This window comes from Musa acuminata, chromosome BXJ3-6 (genome assembly GCF_036884655.1).
Source record: "Musa acuminata AAA Group cultivar baxijiao chromosome BXJ3-6, Cavendish_Baxijiao_AAA, whole genome shotgun sequence".
NCBI lineage: Eukaryota > Viridiplantae > Streptophyta > Magnoliopsida > Zingiberales > Musaceae > Musa > Musa acuminata.
This window is the reverse complement of record NC_088354.1, coordinates 38,903,296-38,931,265: the sequence shown is the minus strand read 5'-3', so window position 1 is coordinate 38,931,265 and position 27,970 is coordinate 38,903,296. Positions and strand designations below refer to the sequence as shown.

The 27,970-nt window shown below is 36.5% G+C and overlaps 3 protein-coding genes across 3 annotated transcripts; 2 read left to right on the top strand and 1 right to left on the bottom strand.

Annotated features, from left to right (window-relative positions):
* Positions 1-21: 21 nt before the first annotated feature.
* Positions 22-6,581, bottom strand: LOC103989700 (LIMR family protein Os06g0128200). Its single transcript, XM_009408644.3, has 14 exons — positions 5,961-6,581; positions 5,763-5,848; positions 3,843-3,961; positions 2,892-3,002; positions 2,524-2,622; positions 2,284-2,406; positions 2,067-2,129; positions 1,917-1,981; positions 1,519-1,628; positions 1,332-1,446; positions 1,156-1,221; positions 604-714; positions 411-477; positions 22-332 (listed from the first exon to the last, which is right to left on the bottom strand). Exons 1-14 carry the CDS (start codon positions 6,308-6,310, stop codon positions 285-287), a joined length of 1,533 nt encoding a protein of 510 aa, XP_009406919.2. The 5' UTR covers positions 6,311-6,581; the 3' UTR covers positions 22-284.
* Positions 6,582-12,004: 5,423 nt separating this feature from the next.
* LOC103989699 (protein LIGHT-DEPENDENT SHORT HYPOCOTYLS 5) lies at positions 12,005-13,033 on the top strand. The gene has a single exon (XM_009408643.3). The coding sequence runs from the start codon at positions 12,172-12,174 to the stop codon at positions 12,814-12,816; it is 645 nt and encodes a 214-aa protein (XP_009406918.2). The 5' UTR covers positions 12,005-12,171; the 3' UTR covers positions 12,817-13,033.
* Positions 13,034-15,061: 2,028 nt separating this feature from the next.
* On the top strand, positions 15,062-27,481 carry LOC103989698 (cytosolic endo-beta-N-acetylglucosaminidase 1). Its single transcript, XM_009408642.3, has 11 exons — positions 15,062-15,553; positions 16,197-16,334; positions 16,566-16,675; positions 16,777-16,888; positions 16,974-17,081; positions 18,688-18,800; positions 20,621-20,702; positions 23,938-24,018; positions 24,947-25,002; positions 25,997-26,132; positions 26,518-27,481. The coding sequence occupies exons 1-11, from the start codon at positions 15,107-15,109 to the stop codon at positions 27,265-27,267; spliced, it is 2,133 nt and encodes a 710-aa protein (XP_009406917.2). The 5' UTR covers positions 15,062-15,106; the 3' UTR covers positions 27,268-27,481.
* Positions 27,482-27,970: the final 489 nt, after the last annotated feature.

Genomic DNA, 27,970 nt, shown 5'->3' with positions numbered 1-27,970 from the left:
TCGAGCATCGAACTCCTCCAGTATACGAATATATAATATTTTCTGTCAATACCTACCAGAGAATACAAGTATAAAACACCTTTTTCAGATATGTCGATACCACGAGAACCAAACAGTCTATGGAGCTCCTTTTAAGTCATCCAAAAAACCAATTTGTTGATAATTTACATCGACCATTGTCAACTGGTCGTGCCCTGTATATGATCATACATGCAACCATCCAACGTGTACAACTCCGAAAGCAGTTGAAGAACTTTTCACATAACGTCAACAAGCACCAGAGATCAACTTGACAGTTGGAACCTGCCACTCTGTTTTCTCTTTTTCCACCCCTGAAAGAATTGGAGTTTCGATCAAAACTACAAAGTGCAAACTCAAGATCTTGCTATGTCAAATGACATCCAACTTACAAATGCGGCGTAACAGAAGAGAGTGATAATGGCCAGGAAAACAAAACCATATTGAAACACATTGTACCTGCATAATGAAGACCAAAATCCATCCATTAGCCGCCATTTGATATGTCCAAATGAAGATCACTGGACATTTGTAATTTTACGGCTTCATAATGTTTAGTGATGGATAAAGACACGTTCTACTCACTTGTATAGATACTTGATTCCACGTAGAGATTGCAGCGTGTGGCCAAAAATTTCTTGTGCAGCAGTTGCTTGCGAATAGTAAGCAAAAGCTGTGGCGCAGAACTGAATCACGCTGCAAAGAAAATAATTGATTGTTAAAGACAAAAATGAACGCCCAGAGAGGTTGAATCTGCCGAGAAAATTCATGGAACTAAAACACCCAACAACTTGTATCAATAAAAACTGAGAAATGCAAAGCACAAAAAAAATGGTCTTAATTGGACTCTAGCAAAATGAAAATGCAGATTTTGATGGTCACGAATATGTATTATGTTCTATTCAAAAGTTTTATAAGACGCCAAAGCATAGTTAGCTCTTCAAACTACCTACATTTCAAAATTCACCCCGCACCATGTTGCTGTTAAACACTTGCATATTTTCTTGCAATTCAGTTCTATTAGCAGGTCTCTTGTTTGATTAAGGTGGAATGAGACACATAAACAATACTTAGATACGGGTTATCGACATGAAGCTGAGTTACAAATATAGCTTGACATAATCTTAAGATACGAACCTAATGGAACAAAGCAGGATGAGTCCCACATTGAAAAGAAAGGAGTTCATCAGAGTTCCTCCCCACCTAAAACAAGTTAGTTAAAGACATTAGGAATCTGCACAAGGAAAAAGAACACAGAAATCTAAACATGAAAAGTGGGGGAAAAAAAAAAAGGAAGGAACATTGTAAATTACTTCATTGGATGTATAGTAATGAAAACCAACTTCAATCCAAGCATCATCTCCCCAGCAATCACAGCAAGGAGTAGGTAGAAACAGAAAAATGCAAATGCTGCGGTACCTAGCAGGCCTGGTCAAAAAAAGTGTCAGACAAGTGCCCAAGAAATAAAAGGAGAAACTACTGGTGGCTGATGTAACATACCCCAGACACTATCCAACTTGATGAAAACTTCATTTAAGAAAGGAGAAATAGGTGGGGTGATCAGCAAATATATAACAATATGTGCAACCCAGGCCACTGAAACAATTAACCTGAATCCAGAAAACACTGCAACCAATTATGAGAGGGCATAACCATAATCTCTCTCTCTCTCTCTCTCTCTCTCACACACACACACAGTTTGAACAGGCTTAAGGCATATAAAAATCTATCAAATAACCACAAAAGCTCCAAGAGATGCAAGTGCTCAATACAATCTAGCTTGTTTGAGAAGAATTTCCTTACGGTTAAAATAGTCAAACTAGATTACTAAATTGAAGCATCCTGAAATAATCTGGTGTCTTAAGAAACTAATAAGAGAATCAAATTACAGCACTTACCCGATGACACCTAATACAAGTTTTCCCATGTAGCCCAGAACAGTTAGAGCCCAAAGAGTCTCTGCCTGTAGAAGAGTGAAGTGCAAAACATTATTTAAAAAAAAAGGAGACTAAACCCTACCAAATAGAACAATTTTCAACTATGATCACCTGTTCTCCTTGAGGATACATTTCTTCCAAAGCTTTCATATCATCTTCCAAAAGAAACAACTCCTAAGAATTAAATAAAGAACATAAAGATACTTTAAAACTATTAATAAGATAAGCTTGATACAGAAAATACAGATCAAAAGGCCAAGGGTCTAGAAGAAAAAGCTAACAAAAACTAGCCAAACAAATAATGGGTTTTAATAGAAACAAAGTGCACCTTTTCAACAGATTTCACATTTTTGCGCCATTTTCTACCCTTAGAACCACTTCTCTCCTCTTGATGAAGAGCTTCAATAGCTTTCTTCAGTTCTTTAGCTTTTTTTCCTAGTTCAGTTGCCTCCTATCAGATTTGAAGCAAATTACTCATCATAAGTAGAAAGGGAGCCAGTGAATGTTCAGGTGCTGATGTAGGCATCAGCTGATAATGCACAATATAAAATGAGTCAGTGAACAAAACCTTGATATACTGTGACCGAGTTATGACAGCCTTGGGGCGCCTTATGAATGAAAAGATGAGGCCCAGCGGAAGACAAGCAATCCCCACACCACCAAATATCTACCACAAAAATACTAAGATAAGAGACTCGCTAAAAGGGATAACTTTTACACCACAAACATTAAAAAAAATTGCATCGATACTGAAACTTCAAACCACAACTGGAGTTTTTTCTAGAAGAAAACAGAAGTTTGAAGGACCATTTCATACCACAAATACTTAACAATATAAACACTGTTTACGCTCTCAGAATCTTATAATCTCATAATTAATATACTTCAATCTGAGGGAAAGAATATGATGTAAGGAATTAGGTTGATAAAACATACAGTGAAAAGAACTGATCCAACAATTGTCGCAAGGGCAACCAGATATTCTGGAAAGGAGGTTCGCATTGTCCAGGTTGTTTCTGAAGAAGCAGGTGCTCCATATGCATCACACTGGAGAGAAGAACACATAAGCATGACATTAAATAAAAAATAAACCTTCACTGCTAATTGAAAGATGTGCCACAGAGTAAAATCCCAAATTCCAACAAGAGAGACCATGGATGTGAAAGCTCTCCATACACAAACATGCATTACTCGTATAAACCCATATGTACGTGCAACCTTGTACACATGCACATATGAATGCAACCTTATAACCTTACAACATGTTTCTAGCATTAGTTTGGAATAGGCTAAAGCTGGGATAACTTGGCCTTTCAGAAGAAATGAATGCATTCGGTAGTTTAAACAAGATAAGATGCATTTTTCATTACTTATCATTGTAGTTTCTAAATACCGAGATGAAACCTCACCAACGCAATGTTTGAGTCTGTTTCCACTGAAATCAAGTTTGACAAACTTAACAAGACTATATATGAGTTGTAGTCAAGTGATACTGTGATACATAAATTGACTTAATTATCCTAAAACTTTGATGTAGTATAGATCCAGTTCAATTGCTTTGAATTAGCATAACCACAATTTATTTGAGAATCTGAAAAGACAAGAAGTCCAGAATAATTCTGGTAGGTTATTTTGAGTCAAGTCTTCTTAACCAGTAGCAACCCGTTAGACAACTACAGGACTTTAAAATATAATTAACTAAACATGCAAAATACGCACTTAGGAACTTTAACGTTTTCATTTCTGTTTGTCAATGCATACTCTAGTTTAACTATTAAATATGAATAACTAAATACATATGTGCCATAAATATTTCATAGCAAATAATTCAAAGATTGATGCACCATATAGGTATTAATAAAATTAAAGAAAGAAGAGAAACGTCACCAGACGGTTCGATGAACCTATGCAAGGTTGAGAACTTGAGAATGTCGACCAAGAACTAGGGAAACTTGAAGCAGATGAAGAAAGGTGCTTAACTGTAAAATCCACTTTACCAACGAGTCCTGATGCCATGACAAAGAAACAATTAGAAAATATTACAAAGTTATAGAAGAGAACTGCAGAGTTGAGGCAAAGAAATCCTAAAGTATTTACGAATTAAAAACTGAAAGCCTGGAAAGCTACCAAAAATATGACATTAGAAAAAAAAAAATCTTTAGCTTTCTATATACCACAATATACAATTAACTGTGATCAAGCATGGATGAAAAATCAAATTCCACAGAGTTTGGAGTACGATGTTTCATAACGTTTCCCTCATAAAGAAGGTTCAAGCCTTGAAGGTAATTTTGATCAGCGTTCACAACTACCATCGAGAATAAAGAGAAGATACATCTAGGCAAAGAGCATACTCCATTCTGCACTAATACATACAAGAATCTTGAACAGGAAGTGAATAAAGAAAAGCAGACTCCTGTAACCAATTTCATAGGTTCTAAATCCATATTCGAAGATCATAACTTTGTGAACAATTTCCTGAGTTCTAAAACACTAAGATTAAAATCGCGTTGCGAGAAGCTTTTCCGATCTGTATTGGTCATGCTTTTTGATCTGGTAAAGATATTAAAGAATATAAAATACTATTCATTGCATCACACTGAGTATGATTACTGTGTTCTAGAAAAATGGGAGTGATAGATTTTTCTATTCAGATATTATTAATGATTCGTTGATAGCACAATAATCACAGAGGTAGGCATGTACGTTAACAAATAAAGTATATCATAACATAACTACTACACAAGGATAAATATTCATCAAGGAGAGTCAAAAAAGAAAACTAACCTCCTAATGCACTTAGATAGTTCACGAGTGAAATAGAGCCCTAGAAAAGAAACTTTCACAATCAAGAATGAGTTCCCAAACAGAAAACACATCTCCCACATGACACCTTGATATCCTAACTTATGCAATTCTTAACTGGAGGGGATTTGCCAAAATCCATGACTAATCAATTCAACAAAATAAAGGTCATAATTAAAATCACAAACTTGGATTGCCCAAAAAAAGAAAAGAAACATTGACTAAAGGCATCATAGATGGGTATGCTGGGCCATCAGTAGAATCATAATATGCACAAACAAATTCATGTATAAGAAGCCAGAAGAAAATCATAGAGTTGAAGTTGGTGATGGCTGATGGAAACCAGACACTCAGGTACGTGAAAGATAGAAATAATTGGAAAAGATGGATCATCCATGAGAACTATGATGCTGGATGCAAACAGAAACAGTGGAGAGAAGTGACGAGGATAAGAAAGAGGAAGAGGAGGAGGAGGATGCATCATCTTTGCTACAAACAACACAGGATAACCAGAGAGAAGCACTCCTTTACATATGAATAGTAGGAATGATAAATCTCCAGTTAGTATCACTTGTACACATCGAATGGCAGAAGTCTTTATCTGAAGCAGATAGAATGACCCATATGCCCTCAGATCCGCAAATCTCAACTGCAGAATGAGACTACATTATCTGTCTCACGACGGGTAACTGCAACGCTTAAATGTAATCTTGTCTTGTTTCCATACAAATAACACACACTTAACATTCAAGACAAAGCTAATTAATACTATCGTCTGATTCCTTGTCTGTGGGCTTTCACGTCAGGAAAAACCCAAAATCTAACCTTCCACCTTATCAAGGCAATTTCATTTCAATCTTAAATCGGTATAACAACGCGTGTTTTCTTTCCTTTTTTTGTGCCTTCTATAAAAACCATCATCTTTCAAGAAAATGAAAGCAAACGTGATAACAAAAACCAGCAACTATAGGAAACAAGAGAGACTTAGACGAAGGATCTAACCATAAAGAATTCCAAGCACAAGGCCGCAGACAACGGCCGACGTCAGGACCCACAAAAGAGCACTCTTCAATCTCTTCCCAATACTCCTGCAGCAACGAGTCGTCCGTTATCCTTCCAAAACCAGGAAATCTAAACACAAAAAGAATTTTAAAAAAAGAGAGACGAAATTAGGGTTTCCATTGAGGAAGATGGATTTACTTGTCCTGATCGCCCTCGTAGTAGAACATGGCGAATGGTATGACCAAGAACACAAGGACAGCGTCCGCGATGTAGACGACCAACCAAAGAGCCTTCATCGGGAGGGTGAGAGTGCAAGCGCCGTTGTATATAGCGTGCTGACAGGCCTGGCGATTGGCGACGTCCGCCGGGAGCATCAGAATGGAGATGGCCGCGACCGAGAGGCCAAGAACCACCACCAGCTTGGGGAAGTATGCCTGGTTGACGTCGTCCGGGTGCTGGTAATTGACGAGGAGGTAGACATTGACGAGGAGAACCAGCACGCACACGACCACCGCCACGATCACCAGCGCTAGGTTGAAGTCGCCCATCCTTCCTCCACCGATCTAATCTGCCGCCAGATCTGAGGTCCTCCGCCGATCCAATCGACCAACTTTTGATCTTTCTCGAGCTTGCCCTACCAAATTCGCACGTGAATCGCCACCTTTGTCGAGGAAACGAAGAGAGGGGCTCAGAAATGCGATCCGATCTCGTAGCGATCACGACTAGGGCTTCGATCTCGAACTCGCTTTCTCTCCTCGTCTCCGGCGAACGAGTCCCTTTTCACGAGGTGGGGAGAGACGGGGGAGGGAGGAGGGAGAGGGGATCGTTCGACGGAATGGGTGAAGCCATATGAAAGCCTCTCTCGAAAGCTGGGCTGGTCATCGGCCCAGTTGATGGAATTTTGGGCCCCTTCTAAAACGTTTCTGTTTTCTTGTGTTTCCAGAAACATGAAGCAGAAATTTTTATATTGTTTCCTAATTTATCGAAGAATTTTGTGCCTTGTTCCAAAAACGTTTCTGTTTTCTTAACTGTTTCTGGGCCCAAATCGTGAACTTACAGTTCTTAGTTAGCTTTGAGGCCCAAATCGGCCATCACAAAATCCAATTAATATTCAAACATACATTTCGAAGGAATCATTTTTCCAATTACATGATTAGAGATAATTTTCATGCATAATAATAAATAAAAAATATTTTAATGTAAATAATTTTAATGGGTAAAATCATAACTTGCTGAAGATCACACATGACAAAAAAAAAATATTTTCTTAATTTTATATAATAAATTCTATAATTTTTAACAATATATTGTCATGCGAAATCTTTGATAGATAGAATGATCAATGATGCTACTTAATGTGGGACTAACTCGATACCATTCTAATTCGATTTACCTGATGTTCAAAGAGGAAGCTCAATTTGTTTGTACTAAGATGATATAGTCGATTTAATAGTTAGTTATCGATAGTGATTCAACAGAATATTTTTTATTAAAAAAATTTAAAATATTTTTTATTCATTGAATGTTGATATAAAGATTGACTATTTTATTTTTATTATTTTTAGATCTTCCTACCAAACTTATTCTCTTTGGGTCTAAAATATAAATGTTTGTCCATGGTATGTAGTACCGAATGGTACCGTCCGATACGGGCGGTACATACTGGTCCGACGGTATATCGGTACGCGAACCGTCCTGTACCGTTACAATATTACATTATAATAGTGCTACAATGTTATAGTGCTACAGTAATATATATATATATATATAATTATTCGATACATTAGGATATACCGTTCGATATCATACCATATCAAGTCAATCGAAATACTGATGATACGGTATGGTATTGCAGTGCTTGTCACCATCACACAGCTTATCAATCTCAGCTCAGTTGCACCACTAATAATTCCTGCACAACAAGAAGCAAAGTTTGTGATGAAGAATTGGTGGGACATATGTTAATCTTTGTTCGGCATGGAGGACAGAGTTCTTCGGAGAGAGCGAGAGAGAGAGAGAGATCAAAGTGGACACCCAACATCATCTCAAAACCAACACATGAAGTAAACAGTCATTTGGAGAGAGAGTGAGAGAGAGATCAAAGTGGACACTCAACATCATCTCAATGAGAACATCAACACATGAAGTAAACAGAGTCATTTGGAAAGAGAGAGTGAGAGTGAGAGAGAGATCAAAGTGAACACTCAACATCATCTCAATGAGAACATCAACACATGAAGTAAACAGAGTCATTTGGAAAGAGAGAGAGAGAGAGAGAGAGAGAGAGAGAAAAGTGGACCGTAACATCATCTCAATGAGAACGCCAGCACAGCACATGAAGCAATAGAAGGTGAGACAGTGACAGAGAAGCGTGCCTTTCAGAGGAAGAAGACGAAGAAAATGGAGAGATGGATGCCGAGAAGCAACAAATATGCTTCCTTTTTCGAAAGAGACATTTGGAGCTAATTCATCACGTCACAATTTTAATTTGAATTGATCGAATATATATTTACTATATATTTTTTTTTTCATTTTGATATCATCTTAAATTTTGTCTCCATCACATCCCAACACAACTTTGATCATTAAAAACAAATTTACTTCATGGAAGTAAAAAGAAAAAAGAAAAATATTCAACAAAGCATTCCGACGTTACTTTTCCTTTCTTCTTAATCTTCTTTCTAGAAAGAAAAGGTGGGCAACTAAATTTAAATTATAGAAATATTAAATCTCAACATAATTTTACACACCATTGTGATGACCAAAGAAAAGAGGTGATTATCTCATCAACCGTAAATAAGTGCTATGATAGTAGACATCCTAACAATTTCAATTATCATCATTACTAATAATCGTGCAAGAGTGAGTGAGTTTTGGCAACTAATAAATATCCGACATCTCTCTTCCTTAAAAGAAAGAGAATGAGAATGATGATGAGATGTTGTAGCATTGAATGCTTGTCTAAAGCCTTGGCATCTTAAGATAATTGTCACTTCAAATGATTCTCCCACCAAGTGATGTGCAATCTCGACCTTTAAAGAAGGCTAACATCACTTTCACGACAACAAGGAAAGTGAAATCCGAGTCATGACTTATTGTCACCCCTCAAAAAAATATATATTTTTTTAATCTTTTTTTTGTTTATCCAAAAGCCAAAATTATTAAATGAGACATTATCTATTTTCTTATTTTTTTTATATAGTAGGAAAAATGATCGAGCTCTAATTAAAGGTTGAAATTCATTTAGTTTTATATGAAATTATATAGTGAAGATACATGTGTGCTTAATGAGATAGATAGCTCAAAGGTGATCATTAGTTATTTTTATTGAGAGGTTACATTTGTGTTATGTTTCGCTTTAATAATAACACATTTTTGAATGTTTTAGTAATCAAAATTAACTCAATTAAGCCAATATTTTCTTTTTTACATTGCATTATAAAAAGTGTCTTAAAACACCATCATATCTAATGTATGATTTTTGTTGTCATCTTTTCCTAACAACTTAGAGTTTTCGTTTTATGATTTGCTATACAACTTAAATTAAATATATGTCCTTCTCTATTTCTATTTGCCTTGCAATTAATATATATTATATATAACAAAAATTAGAAAACAAATGTGTTTAGTATCCTTTTCTTTAACTTCTTCGAGAACAATGTAAAAGTTTGGCTCTTCTCCCAATAATTTTTTGCCAATAATTATATATAAGGTGTACAAATATACATATATAAGAATTATATATTGTATGTAATTCGCTTTGAATTCAATGATATGTTACACAAACTATAAAACAATTGTGTGTGTTATCCTTTTCTTTGACTTGCATTCATTTTCATCGAGATCCATGTTCATATTCCTTGCATCCATATGTCTATTGGCACATCATTATAGATGGTACAAGCTTGGCTCATTTCCCAAGAAAATTATGCCTATATGTATAAAATATGGCCACATAAGTCATCACACAACTTGATAATATTAAACATAAGGTCATATGATGTCCTACTCATTTTCCATTTTGGATTGCTTGAAGATAGGTTAAATAATTGAAGGAATCACTTGTGGTAGGGTCATCACAATAGCAATTATAGATGTGAGAGATGTAAGGCAAAGCTTCGTGGGAGTGGCAATGCCACCCACAGCTGTTGAGATCGAAGGATCGGATGCAAAAGTTGGCTTCTTTCAAAGGCATTTTGAAACTTTGCCAAAGGCAAAGGATGGATGAGCTATTAATTCCTTAAAAGTGCTCCCAATTAAATCTCATATTGGATGCATTTCATAGGCAAAAGAACAAATAGTTTTTCATCTTTTCCTTCAAAGAATAATTATTTTAATTGAATAATTTCACATATGTTAATAATTAGTTTTTTTTCTCTCAATAATTCATGTGTTGTGTTCTTTTTTGCTTGGTATTGTCCTTTTTAGCAACATGTATATTTTTCATGTTGACAAATGGTGATAATTTATTGATTGTCCTATTAATTCCTGCTTAGGAGATCAGCATGTTATTCTTTATGGCTTGTTCTTTAGCTGAGTTTTTGCTTCCCACTAATGATTGTTGTGAAAAGTCCATATCATAGTACATAATTTAGGCAACTTGATTTGAATAATGAACACCTTGGGGACACACACATCTAATGATGTCGGCAGGACTCCTAAGATAGATAAAGATATATAATAATAATAATAATAATAATAATAATAATAATAATAATATCTATCTGATTCAAAATAAACTACATTAAAAGGACCAAACTTACCTAAGAAATTTAATGGTACCAAAGGTTACGCAAATCTCTAAAAAAATTCAAATAGAATGAGATTTTCAAAACGATTCTTTCATTGTGTTAAATTCTGAGATAGATTTCATGATAGATAGAGAAGTATCAATCTCTAATAATCATATTTGTATTTACCTTTTATAGTTAATCTTTCCTAATTGTAAGTGCATAGTGAATTCTATCTTTTTCTAATTATTTGATCATCATTATTGAGTTCTAATTAGACACGAATATTACTCAATTATTATTATTATTAATATTATTTTATTATTTTATTTTTTAAGTTAACTTTTGATATGTAGTCGAATGTGTGAGTTAGATATGAAGAATCGAATTACATAATTATAATAACTAGCATGATTTCTGTTAATTTCAAGATGCAATGATTTAAATGCAGTCTTCCTACCAAGGATTTAATTTGTGATCCAAAAACTTGATTTAGTCAAACTTATTGACAAAGTTAAATAAAAGTAGTGAAATAAAAGGGACCATGAAATGTTACTTTGGATTGCCAGCCTTCTCTTTGAGCTTAAAGTACTACCACTGTGTCAGTGAACTGATACTAAGAAGTAATACATACAAAAATCATTTCAAATTTAAATTATTTTAGTTCCATTTGTATTGTTGATGTCCACCTTCCACATTCCATGCATCATCCATTACTATATCCTCAGCCTCTTCTTGGTCTATTGATAGACCTCCTTAAGTAGCATGGGAAGGGTGCCCTCCTACGACTCCCATTTATCCCACAGTTTTGGTCCTCAAAATGGACCCATCTCAACCCCACACTTTGAATCTATGAAGGGCCAAACCAATCATGGCAACAAAACATAAACAAGTCTATGATGAAGATGCAAGCTTGTTTGAACTTGTTTTGCCAATCAACAAATGCAATCTTGATTGATGTTTATGAAGGGTGGAGTGAGCATCATATTCAATTTTTGAGGTGTATTTTAACTTTGTATAATGGTGAATGCTTATATCTTAAAATGCTCACTTATCGTTATTTTATTATCTAATATATGTTTTGAAAAATAAAGATTTCCATCGTCGATAGTATGATCATTGGGATCGCATTTTGTTTTCGTTACTCATCTTTATAAATAAGAGACAATGGATACATCACACTATACTAATATATATATATATATATATATATATATTTATTAAAGTTAATTAAATATCAATTAATGTGATTCTTAATAGCAAAATAATTTAGGATCAAATATAGTCTTCAAAAAAAATAATAGTGAGAAAGGAATCTCCGACCTCTTCGATCAAAGATCAATTATTTATTTGATAGACTAAAAATAAAACATGATCATATCGATTGTGAAATTTGATATGATCATCCCATATACATATATATATATTTGTAGAGACCATTATGAACACCACTATATTACAAGGACTAACATGATGACAAAGCGCACCGTCCGGTCAAATTACCACGCAATCCCCGAAAGAGGTACACCGGTTGGTCGTATCTTTCCATCCCCGCCTCTCTCTCTCTCTCTCTCTCTCTCTCTCCGAAGACCCGTATCGAGGAAAAAGAACAAGTTGGGCGTGGAGAGGAAATTAATTGGAAGGAGAGCGAAGGCATCAACTGCAGGAAGCACAGTTGCATGGATCCTAGCCCTGCCGCAGCCGGTGATGCGGGAGAGGAAGGTCCCTCCGCCTCGTCAACTCCCGACGATCCACCTCCGCCTTTGGCTCCAACAGCGCCACCTGCTCAGCCGCAGCAGCCACTGAGTCGATATGAGTCGCAGAAGCGGCGGGACTGGAACACCTTCCTTCAGTACCTGAGGAACCACAGGCCGCCGCTGAGCCTGGCGCGGTGCAGCGGGGCGCACGTGATCGAGTTCTTGAAGTACTTGGACCAGTTCGGGAAGACGAGGGTGCACGCGCCCGGGTGCACCCACTTCGGCCTCCCTAAGCCACCGGCGCCGTGCGCCTGCCCGCTCAAGCAGGCCTGGGGCTCGCTCGACGCGCTCATCGGCCGTCTCCGGGCCGCCTACGACGAGAACGACGGCCGCCCGGAGTCCAACCCCTTCGGCGCCAAGGCCGTCGGCATTTACCTTCGCGAGGTGAAGGCCTACCAAGGGAAGGCGCGCGGCATCCCTTACGAGAAGAAGAGGAAGCGGAAGCGCCTCCCGGGTACAGCGCCCGTCGAGGGGAGTTCAGCTGGCGGAGGGGAGGCAACTGTTGCCGGTGCTTTCAGTAGTTCAGCGGCCAGCGAGGGATCCAGCGCACCACCGACGAGCTCGTAGTCTGCTTCCTGGGTACCGATCGCTCCTCACATTTCCCGTCTCTCGTACTGTCGTTCTTTGGCGGCCGCCGGCAATGGGAGCACGCATGGAGTGAGTACATAGCTGTTGGTTCATGGCTAATTGTCCGCATTAATTCTTCGCTGACTTAGTGAAGCAAATCTCGATCATCATCAGCAGCATAGGCAATTGAAATCTTATTATTATCCGTTTCAATTCATCAGCAATCTATATATATATATATACATATATATGTATATATACTATCCGTGCAGATTAAGACTACTCTTCTTAGATTGCGGCTGTTGAATTATTGGCTACCGGTATAAATGCTCTCTTTTCTCTGAGCTTATCAGGTTTGATTCCTTGTCTCCTACAACATTGTTCTGCAACCATCGGACTTCCATGGATGGATGGATGGATACATTACGAGATCACACGAACAGCTTCCATTTCATCTGTTTTCTTTGTTGTAGATCAAAATTAAGCTTCCTCGTTGTTGTATGCTCTTTTCCTTTACCTTTCTTTCTCCTTTTGATGCTTTTCATCTTTCGTTTGTCTTCACGAGAGTCCTCTCGCCGAGTCGCGAGAACCACAGTGGGTCCACGACTTCTTCTCCCTTCCCATCACCAAGCGAACACAACATGCATGATTCATCACAAGAAGAGAGAGAGAGAGAGAGAGAGGCGGCCTTTTTCTTGCCCGCTTTGAAGGTGAACTCTGAGTTTACTGTACGCTAAAGGCAAACAGCAGCGGAAGACATTCTCGTACGGGGTTGTCGGAGAAGTCACTGTGTGTGCACTGCGGGCGTTTGAACGCCTGCAGTATTCCAAGAGAGGAAGAGGGAAAGGGGGAGGGAGAAGGAGAGATGGAATTGAAAGCCCACAAAGCACCACCGCCTGGCCTGTGCACCTTTTAATAAGCCCCCACCATACATATAATACATATATGCGAAGATTAAGTCGCAACAGTCTCAGCGATCTCGATGACGTACATTAAGTTTAATTCATAATTTAATGTATTATTTTATAAAATCAAATTGATGTTTGAATAAATTTATATTAATCTTCGATCATTTTTTACTCATATCATACACAACATGTTATAAAGTTATATATTTAATGCTCCAAATCTGCCATCTTCCTACTTATGCCTCTTAATTTAATTTTAGCGCATATATATATATATATATATATATATATATATATATATATATATATATATATATATATATATATATATATATATATATATATATATATATATATATACGGTGACAGGCAAATGAATTGAACAATTCCCATCGGTGTCATATCAGCTGACGTTTCCGTGCTCAGATGTCCATCTGCTTTAAATGTCCATTTCAATCTATAACTCATCGGTGGGAATTGTAGCACACAGTTTTGGTATTCTATGAGTTACCTATTTTCTTCTATTTTATTTTTTTAATACTTAATAGAAAAGTTAATCGTATTTTTATTATATTAATTAGGGATGTCAACCGCATCGGACAGGACGTGGAGTCCCTTCCCCTTCTCCGGCACATCCCCAACCCCATTTCCTGTTTAGTCCCGCACAGGGAATCTCAATTGTGGGTGCAGATCCACAGGTCTTTTATATTCTCATAATTAATTAATTATATTTTTTTAATTAAAAATATTATTAAAACTAAATAAATATCGATATGATTCAATTAAATCAAATAATTCATAAATAACTTAATCAAGATTCAACGCAACCTAATTTATGGAGAATAGATGTAAAGATGGGATAAAAAATGAAATAAAAAAAACCTCTTATACCCACCCATTGGAATATTCATGTGTTATTGAATTAAATCTCATATTATCAAAATATCTAAGAAATAATTATTAAAGGATAAAAATTTAAAAAATATAATAATTTATTAATTTAAAATAAATAAAATTACTTGTTTCGATATTTTGTATTATATACTTATTTTATCTCCCGGTTTATTTCTTTGCATGTATTTCAACTCGGCATCAGATTCTCTCCAATTGTTGGAGCGGATCCAAGGATGCAAATTCCACACAGTGTGGGAAAGCTACAAAGGGAGCTTCAAGTCCGTGCATCCCATCCTGTTATGTCTCTTAACATCTGAGTTTGATCAAATCAATCCGACGGCTAAATTGAAAGAAAGAAATCAAATGGACGGTTTCGATAACAATTCCATAATTTTCCTATTACGAAACCCCGTGTAGGTTTGCATAAGGGCAGAAAACAAGATGGATACCAAAAGAGAAGAGAGAGAGAGAGAGAGAGAGAGAGAGAGATGTCTAGTTTTCTTAGGTGCGTCAAAACCATGGTCAGCTTCCTGCGTCGCCTGGTCCACTGCGGCGGCGATCGGAAACCCGATCCCCGGCCATGGGATCCGCCCTTCGACCCATCCCAGCCCTCGATCCCCATCTCCTACCCGATCACGACCCTCGAAGCCCTCGCCTCCCGCTCCTACTTCCGGTCCTTCCACTACCCCTTCAACCGCTCGTCGGTCCCCCTCCCCCCCTCCGCCGCCGCGCTGCCCCCTCGCCGCCGGATCCTCGTCTGCCACGACATGAAGGGCGGGTACACCGACGACCTGTGGGTGCAGGGCGGGGGCAACCCCGACGCCTACGCCATATGGCATTGGCATCTGATGGACGTTTTCGTCTACTTCTCCCACTACTTGGTCACGCTGCCGCCGCCGTGTTGGACCAACGCCGCCCACACCCATGGCGTCAAGGTATTGCCTCCGAGATTCCTGATCTGAGCATAGCTAATGAGTTAGCAAAGTGTATCATATCTTCCTTAATATAGCACATGGCATAAGTGATATAATGCATAGTATGACTCAAAAATGGCAATTTTATTTTAGTTATCCTATTTCGACAAAATATCAACCAAGTATATAGTGGCATACCTTGTATCTCCTTTACTATTATTGTCCAAAATGTTGCATTTCCATGTTTCTTGGTAACTATGTTGATGAGCTTTTCTTAACAAAGAAATCTGACATATTATTCTTTTTTTGCTGGAGATCAGTAATTTAAAGATTTGATAAAATTCTATATTTGCATTCTTCTTACAGCTCAGAATTCTTTCTAATGTTCTGTTATTTTTCTTTCGATATTTCTTTTTTCCTGTGATAGTTGTCAAAGTTTGTACCTCTTCCCTCTGCTAATTGCGTTGTTGTCTTTCCTATTATGTTATGCCATAAGTTTTGGACTTTCAAACTACAAAGAAAATTCAAATAGTCTTTGTGAAACTTCTCTTGATGTTGCATTAAAGTAGTTTGGATTTGTTGTGGACACTTCAAATTTACTGTTCTGCAAGAGCTTTACAATTTCTTTCTTTCTCTTTTGTTGCATGGTACGATGGATTAAAAGGTTTTAGGAACTTTCCTGACGGAATGGGATGAAGGTAGAATTATTTGTGACACCTTGCTTTTGTCAAAGGAGTCTGCTCAAATGTATGCTGAACGGTTGACAGAACTAGCTTCTGCTTTGGGATTCGATGGTTGGCTGGTTAGTTTTCTCCACACTTGTGGATAAGCAATGGCTATATTGGAGGAGTGTTTTTTTTCATCATTCTGGAAATGCTGCCTTTTCTGTCTTGTTTCTGTGTAAAATGGCTCTTGTAGGGGCTATATTAGTGATTCTTTTGTTAGTTTAGTTTCATGTTTTTAGTCATATAAAGTGGCAGAGGCCATTTTGACAGGGGCTTTTCTGCAGCTGACATGATATTAAGACTTTCAGGTCAATATAGAAGTCAAATTGGACAGGAGGCAAATTGATAACTTGAAGGAGTTCGTGGGTCACCTATCTCGTTCTATGCATGCTTCAGTTCCGGGATCTTTGGTCATATGGTCACTTCTCGCAGCAAATGCTTTTTCTTTTATGGAATCTGAACTTAGATATCATGCTTTCTTTGCAGGTTTTACTAGCCTAATTTATTTGTGTTATGCAGGTATGATGCTGTGACTATAGATGGTAAACTTGACTGGCAAAATCAACTGAACATGCAAAACAAACCTTTCTTTGATTTGTGTGATGGTATTTTTGTCAATTATACTTGGAAGGTAGCATTTTATTTTTTGCTATGCAATAAAAATTATATCTTCTTCCTTTTTATTCCCTGCTTTTATATGTCTTTGAATCCTGCAGGACGAAGACCCTAAATCTTCAGCTAGTATTGCTGGTGAGAGAAGGTTTGATGTCTACATGGGTATTGATGTTTTTGGCAGAAATACCTTTGGTGGTGGGCAGTGGCATGTATGTCAACACCCTTCAGCTATTTTGATTATTTTACCTTATTCCAAATAAAAAGAGGTTGAAACTTAATTTATAGATGATATTTGATGAAAAATGCATGGCCTCAGCAAGCTTTTAGCACAATGTGTTACTGATTTCTTCTCTTCTTCTCTGGGTATGATCCAGGTAATGATGCACCATCTTCATGTTTTCAGAATAGTTTCTTTGTTCCTCACATATTTATGCACACTGAAATAAATTCATGAAAAGCTCTTCTCGGATGTTTAAGGAGCTATAATAAAAATCAGCAGGGAACTATAACAGCAAAAAAAAAAAAAAAAAAACTAATGCATACATGCTTATACTTAAATTTCTATAGTTTTTGGATGAATGTTCTTGTACCTTATTTAATTCTACAAGTAGATGACAGTCTATTGTTTTTGTCTCTTTCTTCCTCAATAAGTAAACAAAAGTATTTTCACAAGTCCCAACTTAAATTTGTTGTCTTGTTTCTTAAAATCATTATCATTATGCTTGTTTATCGCATACCTGCAAGCAATCTTAACAGTTCTGCTCCGTTTAAGTTATTACTTCTGGAGATTATTGTGGTTACCATACGTGATATTCAGTATTGTGTGGATCCCTCCATGTAGGATCACATATATTGTGTCAGGTTACTTTCAGCATGTTAAAAGGAATAGAATCATGGAGGATATGCATAGGATTGGAGCGGCTAATCATTCATGCTTAGTCCTAAGAGGAATTTAGAGCAGGATTCTAGTGTGTAAATGATGCCTTGGCAAGACTTTTAGTTGAATAATTGAGGAGATTGTTATAATCCATAGAAAATTAGATAATGGATTTGGGAGTTGGGACACATGAAATAAGTGACTTATTACTGATATTAGCAGCTGATGAAGCATTTTGGTAAAGCCTGCTATTGAAAATGTTGGGCTAGCAACCCAGTTCATTCACCGCTTTAATGGGCGATCAACCCAACTCTTGGAACATACTACAATCCTAGGTAGCGAAGAGCCGGCATCATGGTGCTGAACCTTCCTGTAGATGTGAACTCTTGATGAGGATCGGCATGTTTTCTTAAAGTAACTTTTATTGGTTCAGTGACGACCCTTCCACTCAGCATCATTGAATCATTGAGGCCGACTATTATCTGTGCTTGATGGGTGGGTCTTGCAGTCAAAGCTCCCTTCTACATTTGCACTCTAGGGTCAATCTCCATTTGATTTGAGGAAACCTTTGCATGCCTATGTAATGTTATCTTTTGGGGGTCCTATGTCCCATAGAAACTATCTATTTGGGACTGTCCCTTGGCATATAGGTTCTAACTTGCACTCGAGCTGTGTAGGAAGGGCCCGAAGCCAATCGCAGTGAACAATAAAGCAAGTAGATTGTTTGAATCATTAGTGTCCCACCTTGGATCTTTAAAACCATGCTTCTTCAAATAGATTGCTAGTGGAACTATGCTGGATTCCAGAGGACATCATTTAAATATATTCTTGAATTTATTCATCTTATACATCACTTACTATATACTTGATTTGGTTTACTTTCTTTAAGATACCATATGTGGGTTTTCTTTTGCCTTTTTTCCCTTTTACCATGACAGACAAATGTAGCCCTCGATGTGTTGAAGAAGGATGATGTTTCAGCTGCCATATTTGCTCCAGGATGGGTCTATGAAACTGAACAAGAACCTGATTTTCAAACTGCACAAAATCGGTATGTATTTTCTACCTTAATCATATAGCACCTTAAATATCATGTCCAGCTTAGTCATGTGATGATTTACTTTGCTATAAAAGCCTCCATTCATAACTATTAATTATTAAATTGATTTTTTGACTGTAGCCAAGTAGTTGAGTGTACCGATTATAAAATACAAATTTGTTAGATTTATTTGCCTAAAATTACTATTATTAATTTTTTTGACTAGTACAAAAGAGATGAAATACCAATTATTAAGTTTTCCACATTCAATACCTTTCATTTATGTTGGTCATCCTTGAAGGATAAAAGTTGAGAAGGTCTAATAAATTATTGACACAATTACATAGTGTCAATTGGTTATCAATCCTCTAGTGTTGGTGAAAAGTTTCTATAACCCAACGTAGCTGGGTCAGATCAACTAAGGATGCAATTGTATTTATTCCAACTCAAATCACCGTAAAACCCTTACTCAGGCCAGAAATTAGGCTAGAAGACCCTACAGAGATTAGAACCTAATAGCCAAATTAGGGTGACCTTGGGTGAGCTCATAGGGGCTTCTGAGGTCTAGTCAGCACCTTCAGATGATATGCCAGCCTTTAGTATTGCTCCATTTAGCTATCCTATTGATTTGATAGCATATGGATCTCGATTTGTTGTGACAACATGGTCCAGTCATAGATGGAATCATAGATCGAAATAAGATCTTTCCTACTTGGGCGAGCTTGAACCACATTCAGAACAAATTGTTGAAAACTGAACCGGATCAAACTTGAGCCAGTACTAATGAAGACTACTGCTACTATTAAGAGGGGTAACCTCCTTTTGCATTTGCCTAAGTGGGTTATGAATTGACATGTTTTTTGTCATTATTTTCATAAGCAAATTCTGAAGGTTCCTCCAAATCTTAGAAGGAGAAGGGGTACTTAGGGCTTGAAGCAACTGGTACCAGGTTTGGTATCAAGAGCTTAATCCTTGATGTGTATGTCCATACACTTTGTATTCCTTTTTGGGTGAACTTTATAGAAGTGAATATTAAAAGAAATTATTTTGTAAATTTTTGTTTTTCTTACTGTACGGTATTGAGAGAAGTTATTGATAAGAATTATACTTATGCGAGTCATATGTAATGATGATTTGTTGTAAACATAGTCCACCTTATACCTTATACGGGTTGGGATCACTATGTCAAGGTTTGTCATGACAATTTAGTTTCTAGTAATCAAACTTTCTAGATTGAGGCCTTTTGCCTGAACATGGCGCCAACTTGTGGTTGGCCACTGACATAATTAGATATCTCAGCACACCACATTTGTGGTTGATTTGTTATGATTTAAACCTATTTTCTTGCTCTTAGATGTTTTAACTTTTAAGGCTAAAGTTCCATGTTAAAATTATTCAGAAAAAGATGAAGATGATAAAGGTGATAAAATGCTGATGATGTGTCATTAGTTTTGCAAGTATTGCACCATAAGTTTGGTTATAAGCCTTTAAGCTTCAGAATTTAACTTATTACCTATTTAACTGCACTATTGATTTCTTCCAATCAATCGGATTGGTTAAATTGCAGACTTTGAAAAGTCTCACTTTTTTTCTTTGTTCATTAATACATCTCAACCTACGAACACAATGAGCTTGAAAAGGAAATGTGGTTATACTAAATAACTTGTCCTTTGTACATCATGGTACACTCTGATACAAATTCTGGGTAACTTGTCGTAAAATTAACACCCGTGTGTGATATTAATAAAGAAGAAGCTTTTGACTTTTGACATTCAATTCTATTGTTTTTGTTTATGTTGTGACACTTAAAATACTTGAATTGAATTGTGCAGCTGGTGGGGCCTTGTTGAGCAATCATGGGGAATTCTTCAGAACTACCCTAGAGTATTGCCCTTCTACTCAAGCTTTGATCAGGTAGGTGTCTTGAAATTTTATTCTTTCTTCTACATGATCGAAGGCATTTGATTAGCATTATTTATGCAGTTTTATCTTTAAATGCACTTATATTCTTCATCCTTTGTGGTAAAAAGAACACAAAATCCATGACTTTGTTTGAAGTATGTGTTAACAGAACAGCAACAGAGAAGCAATTTGCTGAAATCTGATTAATTCAAGGACATCGTTTTGAACATGGGGACCTTTGGGAAGTTTCGGCTATGCCACATCAAACTGACATGGTTTCTTTGCGAGACTCATACCATGCTGAAGAATGCAACTAGAACACCCTTTGCATAGCAATGGCTTATGACAATAAGGGCCTATCATGTTGGATATGTCATGTCACGCAACATATTACTAACACAAGACAGGCATACAAAAATTCAAGGGTGATTTCTCAGGCAAAGCCCCACACTTTTTGGCTTGTGGGATCAAGCCCCTTTACAAAATGATCAAAGTGTCCTGTCAAAAAAGACATCTAGTTTCCCACTGAAACCCAGCTGGGCTGGATCGATTCTTCAACTAATCGGTCCAAATCTGGGTTAAACTGGTTATAATGTTCTTAAATGGAGGTACAGTTTCTTTTAAAATAGAGGGATAGAAAGATCATTGAGAAACAATGCTAGCAATGGGTTGGGTGTTAGTTTTCATTTGCTATGTAATATAGGATTTAATCACTATGGTAAAATCAAGTTTAAAATTGTTTTTGCTGAACATCAATTAGTGTTTATTTGAGTTGAAGGTTTATTTTTTATATCTATATGAGCTTAGATAATTATTGTTAATTAATTATGTAATTCTGTTGTTTAAAAATGTTTTTGTTTTTGAAGCACCCACTATGGGCTCACCTAGCATGGTGGTTGCTCCATAATACTATGAAGCAAGGTCTTCAATTTCGAAAAATACGGCTCATGCCGGGTGGTATGTACCGGTCTGTCAGCAGATCGGTACACGGAACGCCTGCTACCGGGCGGTTCCGTCGATTGGGCTATTTTTGCCCATTATCGTTTTAAATCGACGGTGACCGAGGAAGAAGAAAGAAGAGGGGTGACCGAGGGAGAAGGTGAAGAAAGAAAAGGAGAAAAAGAGTGCCTACGCTGCTCTACCTCCTCGTCTGTTGGCGACCTCTCATCCGTGCGGGGAGAAGAATCTCGGCGTCGCAAGGAGAAGAGGCGATGTCGCGGCGAAAACGGTATATATATATATATATATAGGCGACGTCGCCGAAGCGATGTCGCCGAAAAATATTTTTTTTTTACTTTATATATATATATATGTATATATATATCAAAATATACTGCTCGGTATATAGTACCGTACCGTACCGAGTGAATCTCGAAACTTCGGTACGATACGAAATTTCAATCCTTGCTATGAAGTATGAACCAAGGATTGAAATATCGTATCGTACCGGAGTTTCGACGTTCACTTGGTACGATACGATATTATATATCGAGCGGTATACCATTCGGTATATATATATATATATATAATTCGGCGACGTTGCCTCTCTCTTCTCCTAGGCTCGGCTACATCGTTTTGTTTATATATATATATAAATTAATAAATATATATTTATATATAAAAAAAATTATATATATATATATATATATATATATATATATATATATATATATATATATATATTTTATAAAGACGACGTTGCATCGCCTCGGCGACATCGCCTCGTTTATATATATATATATATATATATATATATATATATATATATATATATATATATATATATATATATATATATATATATATATATATATATATATATATATATATATATATTTCGTTTCGTCTGGTAACGGGCGATATTATTGGAAATTGCATACCTTGATATGAACCATTATATCAGCAAGTGCAATTACTATTTAGAACAATAACTATATGCTTGTTGTCTCTTCAGGGACATCCGATAAAATGGGAACTATATTCTTGGTCAAAAATTTCGGTTAATGGGTTATTCGCTTATATTCACAAAATTAAAAATTTGTGGTCATTTTTCAGTATTTCTTTTATTTTCTGCATAACTTTAAGTATCAGGTGAAAATTTCAGCATCTTACTTTTGGAGTCTCCTTACCAAGGCTTATTAAAATTTAATGGAAAATAAGGGTTCAGTCCTTCTAGATCAGTCCAATAAGCCTGCATAAGTGAGCAGGATGGAGTGTGCAGGTTTGAGCTTCTAGGAACATGCAAGAACACTAACATAAGAAAAATAAAGATAGATCACACAAGAAAAAAAAGAGGAATGGAAAAAAGAAGTAGAAATCTATGAATATCTTATAGGAGTTATTTTGGGTATTTTCAGATAACAATAGCTGGCTTTGGCCTAGATGTACTGTTGTTGGAGCAAAGAATTTGTAAAGGATATAAATAAATATTGCTCAAGCGAAAAAATATTTGCTCTAGTTACTTCTACTGAATGATTTAGTTGTTTATGAACTATTCACTGATCTGAGTAATTGCTTTTCATTAAATGATTGGGTTCAACCCCTTATTTATCTCGTTGTTAACTCTTTTATTGATAAAGCTGTCAAGTCTTCTTTTTTTTTTTCACTTGCAAGATACCATAGACTAGTGAGCTAAGATATTTAAAGGACAGGGGGTACTTGTTTAAATATTTATTTAATTGTTGAGAAACCAGTGGGAGAAAAATGTTGTTGCCAATTCATAAAGTCCTACATCCTATTGCTATTCAGTTTTAATCCTTCGTAATTGTTGTAGCTGAGAAATTATAGTGTGACTAACATCATCTTTTGTCTAAACTTTTGTAATAGCTTTCACTTGAAAATATTCTTTTTCATTTATTAGCAGCTACTCATAATTATGCACCTAAATACCAGATAATCAAAGTTATGCTGCTTACTAGTCATTAAACATTTTCATTTTTTCTTGGATCTTTTCTCCATGGTTGGTCTTACTGGTCCATATCGGTATATCGACCGACTATTGGTACGGTTTGTACCGATGTATCAACACATGATACAGTGAGACATACTGACAGAATAGTATGTACCATCCATACCGGTCCCCTATCGGACCGGTACATATCACCCTGAGTGGTACAATGAACCTTGCTTTTCTCCATAATTATTGTTTTGTTTCTCTTAAATACCGGTTGATCTTATGCACCTTGAATCTGTCACATTTGATAAAATCAGTAGCAACTATCAAACTCTGAGTCCTACATATTTCCAGGGTCATGGTTATCATTGTTCAATTGAAGGTTTACAGGTTGCCAACGATCCTTGGAATAACATTTCTTCTCAAGGCTTTCAGGTATATTGAAATTTTGTTTCATGCTTCATTTAATTTTGCATGTATACATGATTCATGTTATGAAATTGTTACTTTAAGGAAGCTTCCAAGCTTTAGATATTTTTGTTGTGTTATTAATATGTTGTCTTGTGGCCCTTTTTGGGTTTATCTTTAAAGTTTGCTTCACATTTGGAATATTTTTTGTTGGGAAGATTATCTGAAGGATCATACGATGTTGATAAATAACAGATCCTTTTGTTACATGTGTTTTTCACCGATTGTGCTCGGACTTGATAATTTACACCACTGGACCCTTGTCAACTTGATGTTGTCACTGGTACATTTCAGATGATCATGCGGAATTGCCTGAAATCAACTTTAACTTGGTCTGTCCTGGTGGCTGATTGACGCAATCCCTCAGAATTCTGGCTGAAATCCCTTTTTGGTATTAAGGAAAACCTTATGATTTTAAATCCTTATACTAAAAGGTGGCTGGTATCCATATGTATAACATAGTTTCACAGTATGTTCTTCACCCAATTGGAGCTTTTCATCAGAGATCAACATTTGCTATCTAGAAATGGTGAAAATTGTACCGAGGAGATGCACTTCTTGACTTTGTTTGATAATCTGATTTGTGCAGATTTCCTACATAAATACTAGTTAGTTTACATCTTGGGTTCCAATGTTGACAAGTAGTTCACACACACACAATATTTGTACACCGTGTGCATACATATTGTCAATGCTTTCACCTATTACCATATTTCCAAGTGCCATAATATCGAGATTATAAAAAATATACTAAAATGTTATACTTTCATTTGGAAAGCAACGTAAGGTGTTTAAAGGTCCTATCTGTATTAAACATATTTCTTGATCTGTGTACCACAGTTTAAAAGAAATTTATATTATTTGTAAGACAATTTTCTTATGTTTTCTGGAGCAGCCTCTTCTTAATAATCCTAATGGTCCTAGCTCAACTACAGTCGAGGCCTGCATCAAGTAAGTTTTGTTGTCTTTCTCTTTTTAGACCAAAAGTTTCATGATTTAAGTTTCTCTACTTCAATTTTTCATTTTTAAATTTAACATTTATGTGCATATGTTACCAGAAATTCATAACCTATATTTAGGCACATTTATTGTTGTTGTTGTTGTTGTTGGGAATTTTATTGCTGCTGCAGTTAGTTTCAGTAGGTTCACAAATCTTGTTTCTTTCCAACAAAATGGTTTCAGTAGGTCCATAAAGATTGTTTCTTTCCAACATTTAATCCTTCTGGAAAGAAACCAATATGATGCATGAGAAGCAGTAGTCAAAGAATCTGTATATTTATTGGGAAAACATTATCATTATATGCTCGAAAATTATAAATCTTGTGCAACTTTTATTGCAAAATCCTTCTTAAGTAGAACCTTGGTCATGTGGTGAACTGATAGAACACCTAAACAACATCCATTTCATTGACCATCAAAACAAAAGAAATAATGAACAAAGATCCCTGTAAAAGTGGCAGATAGCAAATTCCTACAAAGGCTTTACACTTACATAATGCATAATAACCTCCCCAAAGAGGGAAGGTAACAATAGTCAAATAAAAAGAAAAAGAAGAGGAAGAACTGACAAGGTCAAACTGTCAAAGTGGGTAGGAAAAGTGTTTCTGTTGTGTTATTTCTTTATAGCTTCCCCCTTGCAACTATAGCTTTGTCTTCTGTTTAACATAGTCTGAAGTTGGCTTTCCTTCTTTTCATAAGATCTTGTTCTGTTGTTCAGTAATATTTCTAGATCTAATCTCCTTAATTAAGCTATTCTTGAATTGGTAGGTTCAGGAGTGTATAGTCTGAATCTCTCTCTCTCTCTCTCTCTCTCTCTCTCTCTCTCTCTCTCTCTCTCTATATATATATATATATATATATATATATATATACTTTTTCATGAAGATTTTCTATGGTAATATTTATAGGTTGAACTCCTTTAGTTAGGCTATTCTTAAATTGGCAGTTTCAAGGACGCATCTTACTGTGGAGGAGGTAGTATCACTGCTAAAGGAAATCTTGAGAACAACTCTTTTTTCTCTACAAAACTCTTTCACGGACAACTTCAGCTGGAAGATCAACCTGTGAACATTTCATATTCTGTAAGCTGCATTATCTCTCATAAGAATGTCTAATCGATTCTTTTCCTAGTTATTCTAGCTTTAATCCAAGGTTCTATTCAAGAGTATGCTAATGGTACCACTTCCAGGAGAATTTCTTGATTCAAAATTTTCTATGTTGCAATATACTTTTTCTGTTTATATTTTAATTGGATATTTCCTTTAATATCAACGTCAAATTCATTGGTCGCAAATGTATTGAAATATTTAATAATTTTCAAATGTATGAACTTAAGAGGTGCTAGTAAGTCAAGGATTTCGTTTACACAGACTGTAGGAATATGCTGTACCTAGTAATTTCCAAGCTTTTTTTTTTTACATTATTTTACGTGTTAGCATTCCTGATATTCTTGTCCTTTCTCTGCAGGTAAGATCAGATGAAAACTCTCTCTTTGGACTATACCTTGAATTGTGGTCTGAAATCAGTGGACAAACATCCATCCTTATCACAGCTGATACTCAACCCTTCACTGTTGCCGGCCTCGAGTATAATAGAACCATCAAGCCACAAATTAAAGACACGAAAGCAGATGTGTTGGCTGATGCAGCATGGTTTATTTATGAAGTTACCTTGACCATGAGCGGCTATATGTTGGGTGGCATTTATATCGTGGGTGCCTTGAAAAACCCTGGCCCGACTAATATTGAGATGGAGAAGAGCCCAATTGGAGAAAATACCACATCAGAAAACAGTGGATTTTTGCCCTATAGAGCATCATTAGGTCTCATCAGGATTTTAACCAGTGAACCGATCGTGGAATTTCCACCTGCCAAAGCATGGGTCATTCAAGGCCATGATAATTCATGGATCTTGGATTCTGATGGAAATAAAAGTTTGAACCTAAAGGTCACTTGGAAGCTCAAAGAAGGATATGCGATGTCATTTACAAGATATAATGTCTACGTCGAAAGGTTAATGATTCATACCGACGGAAACATCAGTGACAGAGTTCCTAGCTACGTTGGATTTGCTAGAGTCGAAGCATTTTTCTTATCAAAACTTGGTATTCCTACTGGAGTTACGGCACTCAGGTTTATTGTTCAAGCGTGTGGTGCCGATGGAACTTGCCAGCAACTGGACGAATCTCCAACTCTTGAATTGGCTGTCCAAGATTAGTTTGCTTTCTACCATATCAGGGTCCATCATCACTTTCTCATGCAACCCGGTCGCCTTCATCAACATATCAATGTTGATGTTCTTTTATTGGCAATAGTTGTTTCAAGATGGTTGTCGAGTTTCTTGCTTTAGCTTTTCATCGAATTGAGTCGAGATATGGTTGTACACCACTTTGGAATATGCAATTATTATCTATTGGTGCATCATGTTATTATCTCTGTTTTTAGGTCAATCTTAGCATACATACCCACCATCATCTGTAGGTGCCGTCGATTGTCCGATTGGATGTCCATTTCTATTCTTTAAGAGGTTCGCATGCAGTCAAATGCTTGGTAGTAGTTATCCAAGTAATTAATGCACTGCAGAACACTTGACGGTTATCCAAGTCAAATACTCGAAAGATTAGTGTTATGACACTAAGCTTGTGGCACACACGTCGGCATTAAAAGAAGGGCACACTCCACTACAAGTAGAAGGGCTCACTCAAGCCCCTCGGAGATTTCTCGCTACATTAACCCGTGCGTGCTCTCGTGTCGTCCTTGTATGCTGACGCGGAGGTGCTATCTCTTATGGCGTTTTCCACGTGAAAAGCTACATACACATTCGATTCTTGCGTGTATATTGAGGAATTAGTACTTATATGGGCCCCAGCAACTTGACGCATCTCGCCAGCGAGGATATCTCCAAATGCTATGCCCGCTGC

Coding starts and splice junctions, on each gene's coding strand:
- LOC103989698 (XM_009408642.3), top strand. CDS start 15,107: ATGTCTAGTTTTCTTAGGTGCGTCAAAACCATGGTCAGCTTCCTGCGT. Junction 16,676..16,776: donor CCGGGATCTTTGGTCATATG/GTCACTTCTCGC, acceptor TGTGTTATGCAG/GTATGATGCTGTGACTATAG. Junction 17,082..18,687: donor TTGGTGGTGGGCAGTGGCAT/GTATGTCAACAC, acceptor TTACCATGACAG/ACAAATGTAGCCCTCGATGT.
- LOC103989700 (XM_009408644.3), bottom strand. CDS start 6,310: ATGGGCGACTTCAACCTAGCGCTGGTGATCGTGGCGGTGGTCGTGTGC. Junction 5,849..5,960: donor TACGAGGGCGATCAGGACAA/GTAAATCCATCT, acceptor TCGTTGCTGCAG/GAGTATTGGGAAGAGATTGA. Junction 1,982..2,066: donor TGTATCCTCAAGGAGAACAG/GTGATCATAGTT, acceptor ACTCTTCTACAG/GCAGAGACTCTTTGGGCTCT.
- LOC103989699 (XM_009408643.3), top strand. CDS start 12,172: ATGGATCCTAGCCCTGCCGCAGCCGGTGATGCGGGAGAGGAAGGTCCC.